This window comes from Vitis vinifera, chromosome 11 (genome assembly GCF_030704535.1).
Source record: "Vitis vinifera cultivar Pinot Noir 40024 chromosome 11, ASM3070453v1".
NCBI classification, from domain to species: domain Eukaryota; kingdom Viridiplantae; phylum Streptophyta; class Magnoliopsida; order Vitales; family Vitaceae; genus Vitis; species Vitis vinifera.
In genome coordinates this window covers 2,085,223-2,102,669 of record NC_081815.1, presented here as the reverse complement: position 1 = coordinate 2,102,669, position 17,447 = coordinate 2,085,223, and the positions used below count along the sequence as shown (strand labels likewise).

Here is a 17,447-nt window from a genome sequence, read left to right as displayed (position 1 = left end):
TTTTAGAGACACGACCTGCCGTACGATAGAATTTTTCATAAATCCAAACATATTTCCAAATTTGGCAGGCTACTCAAATTAATAGTTTCTTAATATTACTTTAATTTTATTGTTATTATTTATTCTTATTGTTCACTTAATAATATTTTAAAATAAAGTTTCATATTTAATTTAGACCGTCTGAAAAGAATCTTAGTAGGATAAGTTCATTTTGATTTTTTTTTTTTTACTGAATCGTAGAAGGGCAGACTCAGTTTTACGGTGGCCCTGGTCCACGGTAAGGAGGCGTACACCCGAGGTTTTGGGTTTTGGCGTGGCTGTTGCTAAAGAACGCCGTCCCTTCCGAGTCCCCCGATTTCTCACAAACGCCATGTATATCGTACACTCCTGCGCCTCTGTTCAACTTCCAGGCCCTCGGTTCTTCACGGTTTCGCGCCAAAGCAACTGCTTCGCGCCATTTTCGGTTTCGGTTGGGAGCTGTGCTGGGGCGAAGACATCTCCGTGCATTGTAAAAGCAAGTCGAAGGCAACGGCTCAATACCCAGAGTTTGAATACGGAAATTGAAGAAGCCGCTGATGAAGGTGTAGGCGAGGATGGAGATGAAGACGATGAATTTTTGCCTCGGAGCGGGTTCGGGGGGAGAGAGGAGGAAATGGATTATGATAGAAACCCTGAATTTGCTGAAATTCTTGGGAGTTGTCTCGACGACCCGCAAAAGGCGCGGTCTAAAGTAAGAAAATCCATCAGTGTTAAAAACTCCTTTTGAAATTTCTTGTTTTTTTTGTGATTTTGGAGGGATTAATTTTGATGGGTGTTTTTCCTTTCTGGGTTTGAGTTATTGGGATCGTTAGAAATTGTTTGGATGCATAGAAAAAATCTTGAAGTTTAGTGCTTTCAGATTAGGGCTTCTCATATGGGACTTAAAAAGAAATCAATGTTTTTTCTTAATTATCACTGGAGACTGTTTTACTCAATGTGGGTTCCTCTCATTTCAGATGGAGGAGAGGTTGAGGAGAAAAAGGAACAAAATATTGCATACAAAAACTGGTTCAGCACTGCCCATGAAGGTGACATTCAACAAGTAAGCTATCCATGTACTTTGTAAAGCTAAATGCAAAGTTGCAAACATAGCAAAGTTGCATATTAAAAGTTCATTTATCTTTTATACTTTATTTCTTTCTTAAAATGTTTGATTCATGTCAACCTTATTCTAAACTTACCATCTTTCTTCCACTTACTGCCTGAATTTTACCTATGCAAAACATTTTTTGAGCAATGAGGAGTATCTACTAAGTTTATTTTTAAGAAATTGTCAGCTGAGCTGCAAGTCTTTCCTATAGATTCTTTTATTAAGAAAAGATTCCCTTGTGATAACTTTGAAGTTACGATTTGTAAATAAACACCAAATTGTATGGCATCCTGCATCCAATCATGTTGGTCAAGCAAAACTGGGAGAAAATATTAGGAATTAAAGCTTGAAATGTCACTGGTTACATTGTTCTTGTGTACTATTTATTGTTTCACTAAGAAAGAGGATTGCATGTGTAAAAGGCTGAAAAGAAGGGGTCAGTAATTGATCACCAAGGTTTAGGTTACCCGGGAGCTGTTTTCCTTGGTCTTTGCTACCTCTGGGGTTCATCTGGAATCAGTTACAGAGGTCTCATCCTGGAATATTAGGGGGATGGTGGAGAAGGGGCGTGGCACACTGTCAAGTAGGAAGGGTTTTGGTCCTCAAGTTGTAGGGTTAACATTTCTTCTCTTTAACATTTCTTTTCTGGAGTCCATAGATAAGTAGTCACAGTGTTTTTAATCTTATTTATTTCTTTCTTTTGGGTGCATTTTTGTCAACTAGGCTTGCCCTTCTTGAATACTCCATTCTTCGTTGTGCTGTGCTGTCAGTTTCTGGCATCATCTTATTGCATTTATTTGGTCTAAAAGAATTGTTCTTGAATTGTGCTTTATTATTTTTTTCTATGAACATAAGGAGCACATTCCTTGAAAAAGCAACCAAAATGACCTTATGTGGTAATATTCAAGTTCCATATGCTTCTTGATAATGCATATTTATTGAGAAGAATTTCTTCATCCTTTTCTGCTAATTTTGTACAGAAACACCAAGACAGGTAATTGACATGATGCAGAAGCAACCTATAGTAGTAGAAGTTATCATCCATCCATCCATGTTTAGATAGAACCATTCTGGAAATATCACATTTTGTTTATTTTATAATCACAGTGATATGATCTAAATCCAGGTGGTTTTGACTTAAGATACCAGTTTTTAAAATAAACTTTGTCTAGTTTTTGTTCTGATAATATAGATATTCTTAGTTTCTGTTTTTAGACATTTATTTTGTGGATGCATTTCATTGGTATGCCGTTTTGCTCACTTACTCCTTATGGCTGGCGTTACCAGATTTGATTTCTCGAACACATATATATGGTTTGAATTCTACAATACCCCATTGGCAAAAGATATTTCCTTAATTTGCGATGTAAGTAGCTTCTCAACTTGGAAGTACTTTTTTAGCAAATGAATTTCAGCACCTTTAGGTAATCTGGCATGCATGCATGCAGGCTTTACGATCGTGGCACATTGTTGGACGCCTTGGTGGATGCAATTCCTTGAATATGCAGGTAAATTATTGTTTTTCCTTCATTACAATTTTTATATATTTATTCCATTGTCCATTGGGAATTTATTAGCAACTGAATGGCAGGCTGTGTTGCTTGGAAAATCCAAGTACACTTTTTAAGCTTATATCTGGTTTAATTTTCTTGATATTTGAAATCTCATGAGGTGAATCGTTAATCATCCTTCCAATCAACATTAAGTTTTTCAGGTTGCAATTTGTTAATTAAACTAAATCTGACGGTTGCAGTTGTCACAATCTCCTTTCGATAAAAGACCAAGCTATGATGCTATTCAGGGAGCCAATGTGAACCCAACCACATTTTATAACATTGGGGATCTTGAGATCCAAGACAATTTAGCACGAATATGGTATGTGCCTCAATTTGAACTTCTAACTAAATTTATTTGAGGTTTTCTTTAGCTTCCACAATCATGTTTAATTTTCTCATGGTCAACATTTTTATGTAAATGGGTGCAGAAGTATTAGTAGTTCTTGCTTATGGATTTGATAAAATTTTCAACAGGGTGGATATTGGGACTAGTGAGCCATTGCTTCTGGATATTTTGATAAATGCATTGACACAGATCAGCTCTGAGTAAGCTTCCCCTCTCTTTTTCTCTTGACTACTTCCCGTTATTTTTCTTTTATGCACCAATTGAATCCTTTGCACCCATTTCACATCAGAAACTGAATTTCAAATTGGCTTTTCCAGAGAATGATTGTTGCAAGGTGCCTGCTGCTTGGTATCTTTTAACTTATATAAATACAAGCATGATATCAATGATTTGGCCACGTTTTGTTTTGTTGTGCTTTCAGCTCCTAAGTGGTATTACCTTGGTTCCACCACAGCCTCCCCTCTCATCTGTTTCTAATGTTGCTTGTTTGGTGTCATCACCCTAATTTAATGCAATCTTGAAACTTCCTGTTTCTAATATTTATGCTACAATCCTTTTTATTTTCATCTAACAGCTATGTGGGAATCAAGCAATTGGTGTTTGGTGGAGATGAATTTGAGAACTGGAAGGAGAACTTGACATCTGAACATGCAGGTTGCAGTGTTCACAAGATTTAGTGAACTTGCTCCACAGTCAACGATATTCTCTGATAGTGAATTTCTCTTTGCTTTCTTTGCCCAATAACCATATGCCAATAGAGGGATGAGAACCGAGGAAAAACAATCAGTATTACAAGCAGATTTTGAATTAGCTAAACAATCAACCGTGTGCAAATTTTGTGACTGGCTTGATCGATGCTGGCTTAGCCACTTGCAACCGTATGGCCAAGAGTAAGGACGTATACTTTAGACTAGTTGTTAAGAGGATTTGCTAGAGGCTATTCATTTTGGTAATGAAACAATTTTCTTTGTTAAACTGTTGCTTACGCCCAACAGAAAAAATACAGACATCCTCAAGAGGGATCAAAGTTATCAAGAAGCAGAGTCCAGGTTATTTATTTTTATTACTGCTCATTTCTTTCCAAATTTTCATATGGTATGGGTCAGTTATCAACATACTATTTTTTCTCTTTATTTTTTGAGGCTCGGTCACGCATGAGGTCCCCGTGAAAAGGTTCCATAGGCAAAATGACTTTTGGTGACAAGAGATAGTCGAGACAAAGATCCCTTAAATCACTCAAAAAATCTCCCAAGTAGGGGTAGGGATACCAAAGTCAAAGCAACTTTGTGGGCGCATCTAGCTTTCCTTTCCCTTTTCTAATGGCAGAATCAAATGTATTCTCTCATTTAAAGAATCTAACTTTACATAACAGATAGAAGAAGGCTTGCAAATGAAGGTGGAAGACAAGTTCACTGACTGGGTCTGTGAAGTCATTAAGGGCAATGTGGAACTTGCTGTAAAAGAAGTTCCAAAACCACCCTATGACCTCTGTTTCTATGGTAAATACTTGGTAGACATCAATTAATAGCTGGGTGGGAAAAAGGAAGAAGAAAGAGTGACAGAACAGTAGCTTGTTTGAAGTTTCAGATATTCATATTGATGTTGGGTGACCTATCAATGTCGTAAGCAACTTAATATAAAGTGCAAATGAAACTCAAATAATTTACATACATGCCTCAGTTCATCCCAACCTATTGCATGACCAGGACATTGAGAAATCGCATCTTTTGGCAGATGCGTATATCTCACACTAAGAGATCACTGAAATGGCTGATGAAGTCTTCATGTCTGACGCGGAGATAATTTCCGTGCAACCAACTTGATCTCTTCCAATCTTTCATTGACCAACTTCTGCAGCTGCTCCTCTTGATTGGCTTGACTTTCATCCATCTCAACAGTAGTAGCTTCTCCATCCTGCGACCTGAACATTACAAAAGACATTCCCTGATCATAGTCACTTGGGACTTCAATCACCCGCTTCCCAGAAGTTTCCGAATCCTTCCCTATGATATCAGACTTTATGCGATCTGAAATGAAGGTTGTGTAATTCTCCATGTACTTCTCAATTGGTTCCAGGCCAAGATAGATGAGAACCTCCCAACAGTAGAGAAAGTGTTTCTTGTTTATTTTCAAACCCTTCTGGACCTCCTCAACTGCAGTTAAGGGTGGCAAAAGCCGAGAAGTGTGGGATTTCTTTGATAGCCTGGTTTCCTTTAGATGTGAAACAACTGAATTAACTGCAGGCTGAATTGGATCAAAACCAAGCAGGCGAGGTGTGTCAACACAGGTGCGCACGTGTTGGAAGTAATCCAGTGGCTCTTCAACCGTCAAGTCATGAACATCTTCAGATATTGCAACACTGTAGAGCACCTCCAGAAGGTAATGACCATAACCTTTGTGTTGGTAAGGAGGCAATACAAGTATCTGCCATAAACACAATCTTTCATAAAAATGTTTAAAAAAATAGCCAAGAAATGTAAATTTGCATAAGCAATCAAATTTGTAAGGTGCTCCCATGAAAGCAACAAATTGGATTCTCTTCAGCCTTTCTAACCCACTGCTGATATAATGAGTAAAAGAGAGTGAACCTGACTGATTCGCAGGCGGGAACTATCAGGGTAATGGTAGAAACGATAAACAGCAGTAAAACCAAGCAATATATAATGGAAATCCTCCTCCCCAACAGCTTTCTTCTGAACCAGGAGGTAGATCTCCCATCTTGGATCATCAATATCAATAGGATTGCTACCTAATTTAGAAAACCGGACAAGTTAAAGATCTAAATTATACCTTTAAGTGGCCACAACAAAATACAATATAAAATGGCCTAAAAAGCCAAGGAGGGTAAAAGAGTCACCATCAACAAGGAGAAGAACCAGAGGTATCAACCGACTGTAAAGGTGTCCAGCAGCCATGTTGCCCATAACCATGCGAATAACCTGGTCCAGTGGAACAAGAGCCCATCAATGATGGCAATCAATAAAATAGATATATATCCTGAAAAAGCACAAGTCCATGTTTTAAAAGGCGATTGCCTCAAGTTGAGGTTCTGCAAATTCATCTTGAGGCTATAACCTCATTTAAGGTAATTGAGGCTTAAGCCTCAGCCTGTTGAGGCTTACTATAGCCTCAAGGCTATCGGGGCTTAAGCCTTTAAAAGGCAATTGCCTCAAGTCAAGGTTCTGCAAATTCATCTTGAGGCTATAACCTCATTTAAGGTAATTGAGGCTTAAGCCTCAGCCTGTTGAGGCTTACCATAGCCTCAAGGCTATCGGAGCTTAAGCCTCAAATTTTCAAAGGGTTTTAACAAGTTTGGGGCCACTGTGGGTTTTTGGTATATATTTTATAAATGGCTTAAATGTCAATATTCAATGACTTTTAATGAGTTCTATGCTTATGTGGACTTTTGATATAAATTTTATAAGTTTTGTCTTAGGTCAAAGACTTGGGTAAAACTTTTCACAAAAATAAGTTCTTAGTTAACTTCAAATGGAAGGAAAAAAAGGGTGATTGAGAAGAACTATGGGATTTGTTGGCTGCTCTAGATGCTGAGCTCATATATAATCATTATTATCACATTATTGATAGATAAGAAAGATACCATGACAATTCATGGATGAAGAAGAAGAATTGGTGGACATTAATACTGATAAGTAGAATAATACAACAGCTAGATATGATTATAATTCCTTAAAGGATCCTATCACTGATAATGATAGTAGTGCTTAGGATTATTTGATAAACCAATGAAAGAATCAAAATTTTAGAAGAGAGAAAAAGGAACTAAATTAGAAACTAACAATAACAAACCATTCATGTTGTTATTATGAATTGTAGGGTTTTTTTATTATTCAATTTTCATGTGATTTTATTACTTATCTTTTCTGACTTTTTTTAGAATTTTTAATATTTATTTATTTATTTGTTTAAGTTGGAACTTACGCCTTGTTTAACCTCGTCTCATTTGCACAAAACACCTTAAGACCACCTTTAGCTTTTAAAAATATCGACATAAATTGAGGTAAGGGAGAAAAATAGCACACTTTTTAGAAAGGCGTAACATGTCTATCTCAAACCAAAGATACAAAAGGTAAGACAATGTTTGGCGTGACTCCTCTTTAATTATTTTTCTATATCACTAACTAGGCTTTCTCCAATAAAATGAGAGCACACAATAATAAAAAGAGGGAGTGGGTGGTCCAATCTCTTCCCTAGAAAAAGGAAAGGAATGCGTGAGAGTCCCAACCACCGAAAGCTTCTTTTCCCATGAAATAAGTACAGCACCCAACTGCAGTACACTGCCAATTTGACTGGTCAGTGATAACAAGCATGATACTGCAAAATCTATGGAAAAATGATTGTATAGAAAGCACTCTGCTTTCTACAAGGATGAATCTGGTTTTTCATGAAAACATAGTTCTTTACTTCAATGTTTTAAAAGGCTAAAGATGGTCTTGAGCCGTTTCACCCAAATTAGGCGATTCGCCCAAATTAGGCGAAGTGTAAGCCTTGAGGTGGAGCATAAGCCTCAAGGTGGAACAAGGCATAAGCCTAACTTTAATAATAATAATTAAAAAAAAAATCTTTAAAGTCAGAAAATATTAATAAAATCACATAAAAATTAAATAATAAGAAAACCATACAATATATAATAATCAAATTAATTATATGTCATTTTCGATAGCTTCTAATTTAATTTGTCTCTTTTAAAATCCAACTCTCTCTTGCATTTATCAAATAATCTTCAAAACTACCATCACAATCACTAGTAGGTTCCTCTAACAAATTATAATTATATCTACTTGCTTCATTATCCTCTTCATCAATGTTAATGTCAATTCATTTTTTTTCTTCATCTAATAATTACAGTGATATTTTTTTTCCTTTATCCATCAATAATAAGATAATTATTATATATAAGCTCAATCACTACAGTGACCAATAATTCTTTTATTTCTTCTTCCCAATCTCTTTCTTTCATTTTCATTGAAGGGGTTAATTGATAGTCAACTAAGCCCTTATTTTTTAAAAGGTTTTAACCCTAATCTTGGATGCAAGACAAAACTTATAAATCTATACCAAAACCCATAAAAGCACAAGTCATTACAAACAATAAATCCTAAGCCTTAAACCTCTTAACAAAATGTATGGCAAAAGCCAATGGCCCTAAACCCCTTAAAACCTTTTGAATATTTGAGGGCTTAAGCCTCAATAGCCTCGAGACTATAACCTCGAGGCTATAAGCCTCAATCAAGGCTATAAGCCTCGCTTACCCTCTAATGAGGCTATAGCCTCAAGGCTAATTTGCATGGCCTCACCATGATGCTCAATAGCCTTTTAAAACATTGCTCTACTTTATGATGAGCACAAATATTTTTATTTTTTTTTTAGGTATGAGGAGCACAAATATTCAAAATGAAAGAAATTAATTGCAAATATTTGGCAACCAGGTATCCACAATTTGGGCATATGACCTATTTCCATCAATTGCAAGAGAGGTGTTATCATGTTAATTGTAATAGGAAGCCAAGAATCAGGAAAATTAAAGCACACCTCCAGATCAGAATCCTCTGCTCTGCCAGAATTGCTGCTGTGTCCAATTGAGGCTTTGTGCTGCAATATCTCCCCGTTTGATACCATGGATCTAAGAAAATAAAACAAAAAAGAAAAAAAAAAGGAGAAGCAACACATTACAAGTATAGAAACAAGAGAAGATAAACCAACAAAACCTTGATGTTTTAAAGGGCAGGAAGCCCTTATAAGGCTAGAAAAATAGATATAGATGGAGCATACCTGATATAATGACGCTCTGTTGAAAAAGTTTGAAGGAAGTCATCTTTTGTCTCAACAAGTGTCTCAGCAAAAATTGTCTGTGGGAAATAACTTGATGATCAACAGACATGTGAACACAGGTCATGGTAAGATAGTTTAACATGGATGGTCAATGAGTACCTGAAGAGCAGATTTCAGATCTGTGATCCCTTTGCCTCCCTGTGATAATGAACAACAATATGGCCATCAGAATTTCATTGGAAGACATGAAGCCACATGCCTACTCAAATTTAAAAAGCAAAATATCTCAAAATTCTTGAAATGTGTAATAAAAGATAAAAGATACACAATATCTACCCTTCGAATAGGCTACTGAATTTCAATACTTACATCAGATGTGCTCTGAAATGTAATATTAGCATATGAATGAAATGAAATGCTGTTAATCCAGACAGTGATCTGCAAGAAATGCATTAAACATCCATAAGAAAGTTAAAAAAATCATTCCATTTCAATTGTAAAAATAAGATATTTGATTATAAATGATTAACCCCATGAGTAGTAATGCAAGCAAACTATAAGATAGGACAATAAAAATGTCCATAACACTGTTCAATAAGTGATTATGCATGCCACTAACAAGGGGAAAAATCTCTTCTCTTATCGTTAGAAGTCCAATACATAGCTACCTACTTGTTTATCTAAGAAAGATCTTATTATTTAAAAAGAAAATAATAATAAAAATGATGATGATGCATGTGTATTCCAGCTAAATTGATCATCTATATCCAATCATTAGGTCTAGGGTATTTGCTTTCTCTCTTTCACAATTGCATTAAAAAGAACAAAGACAGGTCCATCCAGCCAATTTATGTCATCTATATGAAATAAATAGACTGTAGCATGCAACAATAATTCCCCTGCCTGGAAAAAAAGGAAAAATAAAAATAAAAACCATTTAAAGCAAAAAGTAAATGAGAAAACAAGCAGGGTATTTTTCCTTTTTAAAGATCACTACTGATTACTAAACCTTGTAGGCAACCTAATTTCAAAAGATAGATGCCAAAGAATAAAAACATTAATATCAGAGTCTTAATCAATGTACATATATTACCTTCAACCCTTGGTAACCATAAATTTTGCCATCTTCTTCAAAAAAGCTATTCAAATCAACTGGATCAATACAGAAACTGTCTGATGCACCGACTTCATCTTTTCTAGAAACTGCAATACCAACAAACAAGCAATATACCATACTGAAAAGGACATTCCTCATCCTAAATGAAGTGATAGAGAACTATGACAATGGACAGGCGCAATAGCATATGCCCATACACAACATACTGAAAATTAGAGTATCGAGGTTAAGCATATTCAGCAGTAGCATAAATTACTGGGATACAGTGAACCAATCTTTTGAACTAAATAACTACCAAAGATAAATTTCAAATATATGACAATTTTCCAAGGACTTCAGTCATTGCAGCTACCTTGTGAACAACAGTCAAAACACTTGAAACCCAAGCATAAACTTGGGCCCATACCAACCACCAACAGCCCCAAATTGAAGGGGGGGAAAAACAATTCAACTAGAGACAACCCATTTGCTCTTACTGTTAACAGTTGAAGCAAATTAACAAATTTGACAGTTGGGGAACATAATTCTCACAAAATTAGCTCAACATTCCAACTTTCCAGCACCAGCAGAATGGGTCAAATGCCAAAAGAATTAAAAATCAAACGGAAAATAAACTAATCATGACTTACAACCCACCTACCACCAACAAACCAATCATACATTCTTCTTTACAAAACACATAAACTAATCATACCCAGAAAAATTTTGATGCAGTCCTTAGCTTCAACCCCGGTATCTGCAACACAGTTTTTAAAAATCAGAAGAGAAAAAAAAATTACAATGGAGCTGGAGCTAGCAGAATATGAAACTTCTTCGAAAACACAAGATGGGCATATGGAGAATTCGAAATGGACTCACCGATATTGGAGAAGCCGACGCGTCGCCGCTTCTTGGGGTCGGCGGCAGGATCGGCGGCTTGTTGCTTGAGGCCCATTAGCCGGTGGTTAGGGTTTCGGGAGAGCGGGAAATGGAAGAGAGGCGGGAAATGTTGAGAGGGAAATTGGGGGAGATGCGCCTCATATAGAGCGAGGGCTAGGCCTCACGTGCGCGGCACGTGAGGCTTCTGGAGTGTGGATCCCCGACTAACAAATATGGGGCCGTTTGGTTGAAGGCCTCATTTGAGAAAAAAATGTATAATTTTAAATTCATATATAATTTAGCAGTTAAAGTTATACAGCATGGTAATCATTATAAAAAATAATTCTGAAAAACAGTTTTTAAAATAATATTAAAATATAGTTTTCAAAAATTGTTTTTGAAAATTGTTCTCTAATTACAACGAAAGTATATTTGGAACTTAAAATGTTTTTAATCTATTTTTAATATTTTTAAATATATTATAAAAATAAATTTTATATAGAATATCTTCTTTTTAATTATTCTACATACTTATATAATTATTTCCTAAAATAATCCTTAAAAGATAAATGAAATCAATATAAAACAACGAAAATATATTATCTAAAAATATTCTATTTTTTGTTCTTGAAAACAAAAAAAAAATAGTTTTTTGTTCTTAGAAACAAAAAATAGTTTTTTTGTTATCATATTTTTTAGTTGTCAACTAAAATAAACTTTTTTTAAAAAAACATAAAATTATTATTGAAAATAATTATCAAATATGCCTTAAGTTTGAAAAAAAAAATATATACAAGAAAAGAAAAAGATAAAAAAAATTATAAATTTTTTTCTTATTTCCTTGTTCATGAAAATATTAAGAGAAAAAAATATTAAATGAGGATTGTATTTTCCAAATTTTAAAAACTTAAATAAAGAGAAACATCTTTTAATATTTTTCTTTCTTTTTTTCTTGGTAATTTTTTTCCTTACCTTTTTTATAATATTCAATTATAAAAAATCATTTTTTTAATATGTTTCTCTTTTTCTTTTTAGTTTTTAGAAAATGAGCATGGACTATAGGTGTTTATAAATATTATTATATTTTTCGTCTATTTGTTATTTTCTTTAAAATTCGAATTATTTTTAAATATTTACATTTTTCACATAATATAAATATATATTTAAATAAATAAATATAATCTCTATGTCTAGTTTTGAGAAAAATTTAAGGGAGATTAAATAGAAAAATAGAGAAAATAAAATATGGATTTATAATTAATAAATTATTTTTATAAACTTATTTAACTTCTATTCTTCTTCTTTTATAAATATAAAATAATTAAAAATATGTAAATTTTTAATTAATTCAAATTATATTATATTTTCTTTTTTGTTTTCCATAGTAAACCAAAATGTGAAAATCCTCTTTTTAAATATTTTTTAGTATTTTTTTTTCAAGAATTAGCATATAAAATAAATCAATTTCGATGATTACCAATACTAAGCTTATGATTGGTTTAGAGGACTTTGGCTTTGGGTTAACGTTCCATAGGAAAGCCACAATTTTATTTTGCATACATAGTTTCCATACCTATGGAAGTATGCAATTTTGACATGTTTTCAAAAATCACTATCTATGCAATTCAAGTCTCATTATTTATGCCATATACAGTATCTCTTTACTTTTTATCTTATGTATTATTTGTTATTTTCGACTTGATTTTAAATAGAATTTACGATGTTGAGTGTTTTTAGTTGATTCTAAATATAACGTCAAACTAAATAGTGTTTAATATTGTATTTTGAATAATTTATTTATATTAAGTATTAAAAAATAAGAAAATAAATCGATTACTTTTAATATTTAGAAAAAGATAAATATTTTTATTTTTTTTATTTAGTCAAAATTTTAAGAAATAAGTAATAAGCTTACAAAAAATAATAAAAACAGATTATCTAAAATTTAAAAACAAGTTATTTCCAGCAAAAACTTTTAAAAACAGTATTAAAATTATCATATTGTATCTTAAAACGGTTTTGTATCATATATTTTTCTTATAAATTAAATTGTTAGTGTTAATCTTGGAGAGCAAATCATGGTTTAGATGATATCACTGGATATGACAACCATACTAGAGAGTGGAGTCTGACTTAAGGTTTGGTTGTGAACATGGAATCGGTCTGCAGGAAACTTGTCTTTTATCAAAATATAGAAGTTTAATGACTTCATCCACACAAAAATCTTTAAGAAGGAAAGGCTCCAACCAATGATTTCTTAATGAAGATATAAGAAAGGACTTTCCCACATCCTTATTCCGAGACTAGCTTCAACTTTTATTTTCCACCATCACTGAAAGGGTTTCTTTATCATGGGATTCTTACGTGCATGTTCAGTACTATCAGAGATGGAACAACTCAAAGCAGAATTTCAGTAGATGCGCCTGCAGATGGTGATGCCATCGCCCAATGGAGCTACGCATATTTGAACGCGAGAGTCAGTTGCCAGATACTTGTTAAGCTCCATTATATGCTTCCTCATCTCTTTCTTGTACTCCCCATCAACCAGCTCTTCAACCAAGTCTTCAGGCAAAGCAACTGTTCCATGCCAGAGAGTATTATCATAGACCACCACCCCACCAACCTTCAACAGCTTCATCAGCCTCTCATGGTAGTTCTTATAATTCCCCTTGTCAGCATCAACGAATGCGAAGTCCAAACTCCCTTCATTTTCATGCTACAACATATGGGTCAAATTAATTCTCATTAGCCCAAGCAGAAGAAAATGAGTTCTGATGAATGAAAAGTCAACTGATATATCCTTACATCTTCTAAAAGTTTATCAAGAACTGGCAGAGCTTGAGACTCAATGAAGTTGATTTTGTGTTCAACACCCGCTCTTCTGATAATCGGCAGCCCTATCTCATAGTTCTTTCTATCCACATCAATGGCTATAATCTGCAGTAATGTATTTGTAAGGCATGATTAGCAATTAACTGTTGTCAGTGGAAGCATCAATGCTAACATTTCAACAGAAAAAAATACAAAATTGAAGTAATCTATGCATAAAGATACACAAGATTTTAAAGGTGGTTCGATCAATTATATATATCTACCTCCACAAGCATTTTCATGTTTCTTTGTTCTTTGTATCATCACCCTAAACCATGAGACCTTTTATCAACTTTTTTTACTTCAAGTGTCTCCCGTTATTTCTTATATCTTTATTCATCACATGTAGTTCTCGTAAACCCATTTCCCTCTCCAAAGCTAAACTAGAATATTTATGGAGATATTTTTATCTATTACATTTTCTTATAAAATCTAAATGCAATAAGATATAAATTTTAAAAAATATTTTATAAAATATCTCTTCTATTATTAGAAGATATTTTAATTAAGAATTTGGGACACCTCCCTGGGGTCTCATGGTCTCATGGTTACATCAGAGTTAAAAGAATGCAGATGGGGGTATGGTTTAGACCTTGCCATCATCGGGAATAGAAAGAGCAGTGAGGAGAAGAGAGTATCCGGTGAAGACTCCGATTTCAATTGTCTTCTTTGCATTAACAAGCTTCAACAGCATGTCTATTGACTGACCTGCGTCTGGGGCAGTAGCGATAATGGCCCTGCAAAACACAAAAGGCCAGTTATGTGTATATCATTCTCAAATAATTCTCTCCGGTCTTCTTCTTGAGCAATTGCTAGCAAGGATGATGAAGCTACATATAAGCACCTGGGGTGGGCTGCGGTAGCATCCCTAAGCTCCTTAAGAGGCTCGGGCTCACGCGGGTAGACGCTAGTCTCCAGGATATACTGCCATATATATATTTATTTGTAAAAGCATGAAACAGCTGAGAATTCAAATAAACATAATAGGCATTAGAGAATATGAAGAGGACTGGGCTAGGTGTGCCCGGGCCCTGGTACCTGATACAGCTCCTCATTCTTCAGTAAACCCTTGTAAACTGTAGTCTTCTTTGCAGACTCTCCCATTACTCTCCAACAGCTAGCTTCACCCAACAATTCAGAGATTCCTAAAGCCAATCTCCTCCTCTAAGCCATTGAACAAAAAATTCTTAAATTTTTCAAAACAAACTAAAAAAAGAAATTTGAAGAACACATATATAAAACATATGCATGGCTGCAGATGAATCTTGAGTAGAATACATATAAATTGCATTGCTCTAAAGAGAATAAGGGCTCTTTATTTATAAAATTTGAACAACTGACTGCACCCACGAGCCAAGAATCCACCATCAAACCCTACAAAATCCATTACTATCTGTATCTAAAATCTCCAGATTAATGTCAAGAAAAACCCAGATGATCATGAACAATATTAGTTCAGACAGAAAGGGAGAGTACCCAGGCGGGCTAGAGTGAAAATATGAGAATGCGGATCTGGGGCTCAGACTTCTCCGCTCAGAAATTCAAAGAAGTTGTTGAATTTATACATATATAGCATCGCTTTCTTAGATCGGGGTCTCAATCATAGTCTAGCAACGATCTAAGGAGTAAACAAAAATCCATTTCAGAAAATGAAGTGACAATATTTAAAGATTAGGAGAAGATCTTGGATGACGGCCACAATCCGCATCCAGCGATGTTCACGAAGCAAAGAAAAAGAAATTACCTTGTAGAATACAAAGCAAGTCCTTTTCCCGATGTTTCCAATGTCAGAAACATGTAATCTTGGGGATCCTTTCGAGCCCAAAGGACTCTTAAAATGAAAATTTTTGGGAAAAAATAATTTTTTGAGAATTTATTTGAAAATAAAGTTGTCTGTTATGAATACTTGGATGGTTTTTATTTAAAAACATAAAAAAAGAAAAAAAGAAAAAAAGGAAAAAAAGAAAACGTCTATTCTAATTTATATTTGTATTAAAGTTGAAATTAATATTTGAAAATTAAAGGTAACTTATGGGCATATTTAAATAAAATTAATGAGTTTTTAGGTTATATTTGGTTCCTAAAAAATTAAAAAAAATTAAATCAATAAATTATTTTTACATGCTACTTCATACTCATTTTACTTATTTTCTTTTTTAACTATACAAATTAAATAATTTAAAAATATAATTTTTTTTAATTAATCTTAATTATATATTATTATTTTTATTATTTTTTATTGGACAACCAAATATGAAAAAATCATTTTTCTTTATTTTTTTTTACTATTTTGGAAATCAAATATAACCTTATATTTCTTTAGTAATTTATTTAAATTTTAGGAAAGAATCAAATTTTAATTTTAATTGTTATAGATAGAAAGAAAAAACCCTATTGACAATAATTCACAATACCATTGACTTACTATTCCCATTTTAATTTTAATATAATATCCGGAAAGATAATGACATCTAACCAAAGAATAACAAGTCTCCACCCACCTCAAATATATATATATATATATATTTTTTATAATCACCGACATCACCAAATATGGAAATCCTCTTATTTTGGCAAATATACCAAATGATACACGTCAAAGAAATTAAAAATCAGCTACAATTCAAATATGATAAGGAATGTTAGGATGTCGAAACTGTTTTCAAGAATAATTTTTTATTTTTTAAAATAAAAAAATAAGAAAACACAAATCATTTATTATTTTTTGTTTTTAAAAACAAAAATCGAAACGTTTTCAAATAGCATCTTTTAATTATTTTTTATTAAAAAAATCAAGAAAAAATATAGGAAGATAAGCAAGAAGAAATCCAAAAGTATTATACTCTCAAATATATTTTTTAAATGATTGCTTGAGCACTTGGACATTAAGCAATAACTTTGAACTAATCCTTTTTCCAGTCAACTGCAAATTATGTTGTTTATTGATAGCATACAAGATAGTTTATATCATGGTTGCATCCATGTTTGGTTTCAAAGAAAAGGAGAGTCGCCAAATTAATGATTCTGATAAAATTTAGAGGAAGAGGATGATGATACCATCGCCCAATTATTTGAATGTGAGGTAAGGTGATACCATCTCTCCCACAGTGTGTTATTATCATATACTATATATACTATCCTTCATCAGCCTCCCATGATACTTCTTATGAAGACCGAACTTGTCGGCATCAACAAATTGAGATTCAAAGCATTGGCTGAGTCTACAACACAATTTTGAGATCTTATACTAGATTTTTTTTTTTCCCTTGATTTTAATGATGAATCCATCGGTGTAGCAAAGTCGATGAATGCAAAATTGAGATATATAGCTAGTTGGTACAAAAATAAAGTCGAAATTAAGTAGTAACACCTACCATAATTAACAAATTAAACAATAGAGTTGGGATATATAATTAGTTGGTTTGAGTCCCTGATGGCTTCCCACGAGCTTAATTTTTTAACCAATAAACTCATTATAATAAAATAGCGTTTAAGAGCGATTTTAAAAAATATTTTTAACATTTCTAATACTTTAAAAGACACAAATTTTTAAGTGTTAAAAAATTAGAAATACTTCTTAAAATCATTACCAAACAAACTCTAAAATAAGATAAATATTTTCAATCATGAATTGTTTTTCTCTTAGATCACTCATCATGGTGCTTGACAATAATGTTGGCATAATAATAATGGCCCTACAACACAAAAAGCCGGCCATGCACGTATCATTCTCTGATAATTCTCTCGATTCTTCTTCTTGAGCAATTGCTAGTAAGA

At 33.4% G+C, this 17,447-nt stretch overlaps 3 protein-coding genes across 5 annotated transcripts; 1 reads left to right on the top strand and 2 right to left on the bottom strand.

The window, feature by feature from the left end:
- The first annotated feature begins 189 nt into the window (after window positions 1-189).
- On the top strand, window positions 190-4,094 carry LOC100257820 (uncharacterized). 2 transcript variants are annotated; one of them, XM_010657931.3, is made up of 7 exons: window positions 190-730; window positions 996-1,081; window positions 2,417-2,495; window positions 2,578-2,637; window positions 2,883-3,004; window positions 3,160-3,231; window positions 3,606-4,094. In XM_010657931.3, the coding sequence occupies exons 1-7, from the start codon at window positions 371-373 to the stop codon at window positions 3,706-3,708; spliced, it is 882 nt and encodes a 293-aa protein (XP_010656233.3). In that variant the 5' UTR covers window positions 190-370; the 3' UTR covers window positions 3,709-4,094. The 2 variants fall into 2 exon arrangements, with proteins under 2 accessions (XP_010656233.3, XP_059596591.1); XM_059740608.1 differs by having other exon boundaries at window positions 3,349-4,094.
- A 508-nt stretch (window positions 4,095-4,602) lies between these two features.
- Window positions 4,603-11,000, bottom strand: LOC100250987 (histone acetyltransferase type B catalytic subunit). The gene is made up of 10 exons (XM_002282895.4): window positions 10,800-11,000; window positions 10,636-10,677; window positions 9,918-10,027; window positions 9,194-9,262; window positions 8,984-9,022; window positions 8,825-8,901; window positions 8,585-8,675; window positions 5,889-5,970; window positions 5,620-5,780; window positions 4,603-5,455 (listed from the first exon to the last, which is right to left on the bottom strand). The coding sequence occupies exons 1-10, from the start codon at window positions 10,873-10,875 to the stop codon at window positions 4,814-4,816; spliced, it is 1,389 nt and encodes a 462-aa protein (XP_002282931.1). The 5' UTR covers window positions 10,876-11,000; the 3' UTR covers window positions 4,603-4,813.
- A 1,938-nt stretch (window positions 11,001-12,938) lies between these two features.
- On the bottom strand, window positions 12,939-15,501 carry LOC100262946 (probable caffeoyl-CoA O-methyltransferase At4g26220). 2 transcript variants are annotated; one of them, XM_059740706.1, is made up of 7 exons: window positions 15,415-15,501; window positions 15,147-15,288; window positions 14,709-14,834; window positions 14,515-14,594; window positions 14,263-14,407; window positions 13,605-13,736; window positions 12,939-13,515 (listed from the first exon to the last, which is right to left on the bottom strand). In XM_059740706.1, the coding sequence occupies exons 3-7, from the start codon at window positions 14,772-14,774 to the stop codon at window positions 13,210-13,212; spliced, it is 729 nt and encodes a 242-aa protein (XP_059596689.1). In that variant the 5' UTR covers window positions 14,775-14,834; window positions 15,147-15,288; window positions 15,415-15,501; the 3' UTR covers window positions 12,939-13,209. The 2 variants fall into 2 exon arrangements, with proteins under 2 accessions (XP_059596689.1, XP_010656227.1); XM_010657925.3 differs by lacking the exon at window positions 15,147-15,288.
- Window positions 15,502-17,447: the final 1,946 nt, after the last annotated feature.

What these genes read in the sequence shown, in the direction of transcription:
- LOC100262946 (XM_059740706.1), bottom strand. Translation starts at nt 14,774, where the DNA reads ATGGGAGAGTCTGCAAAGAAGACTACAGTTTACAAGGGTTTACTGAAG. An exon ending in CTATTCCCGATGATGGCAAG is followed by an intron (nt 13,737 to 14,262) that starts GTCTAAACCATA and finishes ACATTACTGCAG; the next exon opens with ATTATAGCCATTGATGTGGA. An exon ending in TTGATAAACTTTTAGAAGAT is followed by an intron (nt 13,516 to 13,604) that starts GTAAGGATATAT and finishes CATATGTTGTAG; the next exon opens with CATGAAAATGAAGGGAGTTT.
- LOC100250987 (XM_002282895.4), bottom strand. Translation starts at nt 10,875, where the DNA reads ATGGGCCTCAAGCAACAAGCCGCCGATCCTGCCGCCGACCCCAAGAAG. An exon ending in ATCTGAAATCTGCTCTTCAG is followed by an intron (nt 8,902 to 8,983) that starts GTACTCATTGAC and finishes TATTTCCCACAG; the next exon opens with ACAATTTTTGCTGAGACACT. An exon ending in CCCGCCTGCGAATCAGTCAG is followed by an intron (nt 5,456 to 5,619) that starts GTTCACTCTCTT and finishes TGTTTATGGCAG; the next exon opens with ATACTTGTATTGCCTCCTTA.
- LOC100257820 (XM_010657931.3), top strand. Translation starts at nt 371, where the DNA reads ATGTATATCGTACACTCCTGCGCCTCTGTTCAACTTCCAGGCCCTCGG. An exon ending in ATGAAGGTGACATTCAACAA is followed by an intron (nt 1,082 to 2,416) that starts GTAAGCTATCCA and finishes TGGCGTTACCAG; the next exon opens with ATTTGATTTCTCGAACACAT. An exon ending in GCAATTCCTTGAATATGCAG is followed by an intron (nt 2,638 to 2,882) that starts GTAAATTATTGT and finishes TGACGGTTGCAG; the next exon opens with TTGTCACAATCTCCTTTCGA.